At 24.8% G+C, this 6,439-nt stretch overlaps 1 protein-coding gene across 1 annotated transcript; it reads left to right on the top strand.

Annotated features, from left to right (window-relative positions):
• The first annotated feature begins 3,039 nt into the window (after positions 1-3,039).
• Positions 3,040-3,713, top strand: LOC122855883. The gene is made up of 2 exons (XM_044157555.1): positions 3,040-3,232; positions 3,320-3,713. The coding sequence occupies exons 1-2, from the start codon at positions 3,181-3,183 to the stop codon at positions 3,625-3,627; spliced, it is 360 nt and encodes a 119-aa protein (XP_044013490.1). The 5' UTR covers positions 3,040-3,180; the 3' UTR covers positions 3,628-3,713.
• Positions 3,714-6,439: the final 2,726 nt, after the last annotated feature.

The following is a 6,439-nucleotide window of genomic DNA, read 5'->3' as shown; positions in this document are numbered from 1 at the left end:
TTTTTTTCACAATTTTTCTTTTTATACTTTAACCCTTTTTATTGCACTGGATATCCTTTCACATACACTTGTCAATTATTATTATTATTATTATTTTTTTCATCTGTAATTATTCTTCGATGGATAATTAAATTGAATATGAATTTTTTAACTTTGCAGTCTGACTGCAGGGTTATGTCAAATTTTTTGTTCAAACAAGTAATGCATATACTTTTATCGTGAGAGTCTCTTTGGACTTTTAAACAATTCAAAAGTGATTTTTTTTAATTTTTTTTTTCTATTTCTTTTTTTAATTCAACTGTCACGAAGTTTCTTAAAAGCCCTCAAGAGATTCACCTTTTTGAAAAGTCTTTAATTTCATGATTATCATTACTGTGTTTTTTTTTTTTTTCTTTTTTTTCACTCGAATTATTCCATGGCTTTTTAGAAAACTACTTTGATCTCTGCTGTAATAAAATCTCATTCTACTCTGCATACTTTTTTTCATCCTCGTATACATCCTAGAAATTTTTATGAATTTTTTTTTCTTCCAAAAATTCCCTACAAAAAAAAAACCCAAAAATTTCATTATCCATAATCACCCACTAAATATAACTCAATTATAAAAAATTAAATTTCAATTAAACAATAATTCCAACGATCATGAATAAAATTTCTTGGAAAGAAAAAAATAATATCTAACAGTGAAAAAAAAAAATAAAAAAATTGTCGGAACCTTTGGCATCAATTAAATGTAATTACTTTAATTTGAGTAAAAGGCTAATGTCCATTTAATTATTGTCAAACCGAAGCGTGTATTAATAGCAGCAAACGACAGTGTATTGTGGCACGTGTGGTAAGTATACATACAATATTAATACATCTATAGATGACTAAAGAATATTGAAGCAGCACTAAAGCAGCAGACACATATATACATAAAGAAAAGTTAAGTCACATAGCACAGCGTTAAAATCGCCTTGGGTCAACGAGGGTTAAATTGTTCCCACAACGAATGACAGTAAAGTATATACATACATATAATACTTGTCGTCGTTGTTTCTCTCTGCCATTCACCCAGCCACCTACCCACTCACCTATACACCCACATATATAAAGTTTGCTTCAACTTGGCCACAAGCAATGGTGGTCATACTTAAGTTAAGCCTCATATATTTCCATGTATGGGGTGCAGTGTATATTACATTGAGCAAAAAGTATTAAGATAAAAAACAAAGCTAACCACAATTGCTCATTTGTTAAATATGTGTTTCGTATATATATATATAGAAACAGAGGTCTTAAGTGTCATGAGTATATAAAGCTCATGCGGGACAAACAAATCTTCAACATCATCAAAATTTTATTTACAATGAAATTTTATTAAACTTTTTATCTCAAATATTATACTGGTAGGTTTGTTTGGAGAAATATTTTCTCGCTATTGTAACACATGCAAGAACATTTTTCAAACAAAAAATTGATATATCAAAATGCAAAAGCTATGAGATATTTGGTGTAGTATAAATACGAGTTATTCTTATTCGTAGATGTATATGCGCGCAAGCAATAGGATCATATTCTTATAGTCACGTTGAAATATATATACTTTTTTTTTCATATCTTTTCTTTATTCTCTGGTTGTTTCCTTCCTTCCTTCCCGTCATCCTTCCTTGCTTCCTTCCTACTTTATTTTTTTTTTTTTGCACACTCGTTTTATGTATACGCAAGCATATTACGACTTCATACAACTTGATATAAGTATAAGCTTTTAAAGGCTTACTTGAAAAAATTTTAGTTTTTTTAAAAGGATATTGAACCGAGTGATCTCAGGCCTCGACAGATTATCTCTTACTCATTTTTATATTGTTACAGAAAATAATAAAAATAATAAATTGATTTTTTTGCAGAGTTTTTAAATGTTTTACCTTTTTTTTGGAAAATTTTATGAAGGAAAAATATATAGAAGAAACAAATCCATACTGAGAGTGATGTACGAGACTGGTGAATCCGGTTTGAAGCTTTATATAAAAAGCTTTATTGTTTTTCGTTGGATTTTTCTTTCGCTCAAGTCTACTGGTTTTTTTTTGTATCTTTTCGGGGGTTTCGTTTATCAGTGTGGCTATGATTGGGCCACGAAATAATAATAGTATAAATAAAATTAAAACAAGTGAGATAGTAGCTAGATAAAAAATAAATAATAATGATATGAAAAAAAAAAAACCGCATTGCGGGGCTGAGTGTGCCAGCCGTTGCAGCATAAAACATAAAATCGTCAGAAGATGAGATGAGTTGTGCGAGAGTTATATGATAAATTGAAAATAAGAAAAAAATATAACAGCTTTTCCAATTCATCAGTATACTTTTGTTATTTTTTATAAATAAATATCTTATTTACTATTTTTTTTATTGAATTTTTAAAAATATATAAGAAAATGCAAGAAATAAATTTTTTTTTTTTTTAAAAAACTGTGTGCTGGCTTTAAAAAAATATATAAAGACGTAAAAAATTTTAGAATACGATCACGAGCCTCATGGGATAAAGCATTGTCATCCATTTTTGTAAGACTCGTATTTACCTTGTCATCCAGTGAATACTTGTCGATGCAAGAGAGAAAAATAAATATAAAAATAAAATACACGTTAACGTATTTTTTTATTTTCATGAAATATATTATTTAAAAAAAAAATATACTTCTTTATTTATAATAAATTAATATTTATTTATTATTTAAAATTTTATTTGTTTATATTTTTTAGGCTATTTCAAAATTTTAATTTAATTTTATTTGTAAATAAATGATTGACGTACGTAGTTTAGTGTTATTTTAAAAATAAATAATTTTCATTCACTAATTTTTATAAAGTTTTACGATATATTGTAAAAAAAAGCAATAAATTTTATTCTTATCTCTGTAAAACTCGAAATATTTTCCGATAAAAACTGATATGATTGTTTAAAGCGTCGTAAATTTTAATTGACGATATTGTGTTGTCACAGATGTATGGTAATTATCATCAATTATTTATTTATTAATAATATTGTGTTACCAGGTGTGACCGCATCTGACATCTCCTGCCTGTATTTAGTATATTATATTCTCAAAAGACTGAAGTCTTTTTACTTTTGATTCAACAACGGCAAAGTGACATTCACCTTCAGAAATATATAATAAAAAATAATCAAGTTCAATACTAATAATGTTTTTATATCGTGGAATTTATATATTAATATTAATATGTTTTCTAACCGGTAAGTGTGTTTCGATTAATTGAAAATTGATCAACAAAAAATTTAGTAAAGAAAATAGTTTATATTGAAAATTTTTTATTTTTCCAGAGGAAATTGTAGGAGATTTTTTTGCTCATATTTATTGGAGAAGTTCAACAATAAGACCAAGATTATCAAAAATAAAAACAGTTGAGAATCCTGACGTTCTTATACCATGGGAACCCAAAAATAAACCCAATTTTGATTCAACAACAATCGAAATGCCAGAGCTAGTACCATGGCAACCCAAGAATAAACCAATTTTTGATTCGACAACAATCAAACAACTAGAGTTAGTACCTTGGGAACCTAAAAATAAACCCATTTTTGATTCAACAATAACAACAACAATAACAACAACCGTAAAGCCAGATTAAAAATACAAAAATTGACTCTATTAGTTCAATCATAATAGCAACAGTCCAATCACAACTGAAAATCAAGTGATAAAAATTAAAAATAAAAACCAAAAATAAATTATTAATAATGTAAATTTAGATAATTTAAATAAATAAATAAATAAATTATATAAAATTAATTTAATTTATTGAATCAATCAGTTTAGTTTTTTAAAATAAAATTACAAGCTTTTTTTTTTTATATTATTCATAATAAAATTTTGGTAGTATATTTGTGAATAAATGATAAATTTTATTGAAAAAATTGATCTCTTTTTTTTTATGTATCAAATACATTTATGAATATTTATCTGACATGATATTTTTTTGTTTTAGCATCAATCAGGTGTTGTCAATAATAATAGTTGTTATTTTTTCAATAAGGATTTACATTTACTTGGATATATGCAACATGCCAGCATTATTTAATGTTTATATATTTATTTATTATTATTTTATTTTTGTATTCAATCTTTTTCTTTGAATTTTCTTCATTGGTCTGTGTGTATAATATATATACTATAAAACAATGGATATACATGTAATATAAAAATATACGTACTGTATAAATATAGTACAGTGCTAAAATGTGATCCCTACAATTTTTCTTCTTCTGTACTTTTGATATCCACAGTAACCACCACATACCAAACATGTACTTTTCGAAAGAATTACTTCTCGCGTGGGAGCTTAAGAATTTATTGTTTGCTCTTGTTGGAAATACGGAAGAGTAACGATTATCCGAGAGTACGCGTACTTATTCTTTTTATGTTTTTTATATTTTTTTTATTTGGTGATATAAACCTTGCTTTGTAGAGAGAGAAGTAAAATAGATGTTAGCATAGGAATAATAAAAATAAATATAAATCGAAAACACCAACAAAAAGAGTTTTATTGATTAATTAAAAAAACTTTTTAAATATTAAACATTAATCTAAATAATTTAAAAATAGTTTATAAATTTAAAATGAAATTTAAATAAAATTTTTTTTATTTTAATTTAATAATTAAATGCTTGAATTTTTACTTATGATTTTTCTTTTTTTTTTTTTAATAATTGACTGTTTAACAATTTGAAAATTAATGGAAAAATAAATTTTCATATTTAGCTCAAATAATTAAATTTAAAATTGAAAGATATTGAACAAAAAAAAAATAACAAATCAATATTTAAAATAAATATTAATTCGAGATACAGCCGATGAGACGGACGCGGATTTTTCTTGTTTTTTATTTATTTATTTAACGACAAAGGCTAAGCTAAAAAATTCTAAAAACTTGTGAATATATAAATCGAAATCCCCTGATAATTATCTGTATTTCCAACCGATACGTTTGTTGTTAAATAAATAGATACAGAAGGTCAATCTTCTTTAATATAGCCGATGGAACGGATGCATGTTTTTTTTGTTTTTTATTTATTTATTTAACAACAAATGCAAAGCTGAAAAATTCTAAAAATTTGTGAATATATAAAGCAAAACCCTCTCAATATTATCCATATTATGAATTTTCAAGCAAAACGTTTGTTGTTAAATAAATAAATCAACAAATGCAAAGCTGAATAAAAATTTGTGAATATATAAATCGAAAGCCCCTCAATATTATCCGTATTATGAATTTTCTTGTTCAGAATCTTTTTGTTTTTTTTGTATTAATTATAAAATTGATTTTAAAAAAAATATCAAATTATCTATTGTTGAAGCAAAATAAATATAAAAAATCGCAATCGAGTATTTAGAAAAAATGTTAATTTAACATTTAAGTTTTAACATTTAATTTTCTAGCATGTCAATTTTTTTTAAGTTGCAATTTGACATAGTACCTCGAGTAAATTTCTGCACTCCTAAAATAGTGGTTTAAATGTTTTAGTATGTCAAAAACTTGTATACGTAAAAACTTTTATTCTCAATGAAATAATCCAGAAGGCAGAGTATGATAAATACAACTTGAAAATAAAAAAAAAGAAAATAATGATGAAGAAATTTTTTCTTTCTTGAAGTATCACTGTAACGAAAGTTTTCGAGTTAAACAAGTTAAAATGTTTAAAATGCGCATGAGTTATCAGCAACACGTAAGAATTATAAGTATTTTTGTTCTGTTTAAGTTTATGTGACAAGAGAAGATGAAAAATAGTGAGTTACAAGCATTTAGTCAAGTCGTAAAAACGTCTGTTGAGTTACTCACTTTCGCTACCCTATATATCTCAACAATTTTATTATATTTTTTCATTTTTTATTCAGCTTAAATACTCTATCTATTTTCTAGCCAACAATTTCATTTTCATTTTTTATTTTTAACAAATTTATTATTATTTTTTTAAGCAATATTTTCTTTTTATTTTTAATTTTATTTTTTATTTTTTATTTATACTTTCATCTCACTTGTCGATTTAATTTTTTTTATATTTATTATCATCGACAAAACTCGATGAAACTTATCACTCGACTTACGACTCTTATCTTCAATACTTGAAACATTTTTCATCACTCTGAATGTTTTTCTGTCTGACCAGATATGATTTTTCTATTTTTTTTATTTTTTATTTTTATATTAGTCATCTCAATAAATTGCTACTGTAAATCTTTAAATCCGATAAATATAGATTTATATTTTATTTCCTGTGTATAGTAGTTTTTGCCAGGTGCCAAAGTTGAAAGTCATCTCGATTATTGAACATATAAAAAAGATACTTAACAACAGATGATCCAATAATATAAAATTTCATCTTTTATTATTTTCAACACGTTATTTCATTTTTATTATTTATTTTTTTTCTATAAACTATAAT

The sequence above is a fragment of the Aphidius gifuensis genome, linkage group LG4 (assembly GCF_014905175.1).
Source record: "Aphidius gifuensis isolate YNYX2018 linkage group LG4, ASM1490517v1, whole genome shotgun sequence".
NCBI classification, from domain to species: domain Eukaryota; kingdom Metazoa; phylum Arthropoda; class Insecta; order Hymenoptera; family Braconidae; genus Aphidius; species Aphidius gifuensis.
This window is presented reverse-complemented; position numbering and strand designations above follow the sequence as displayed.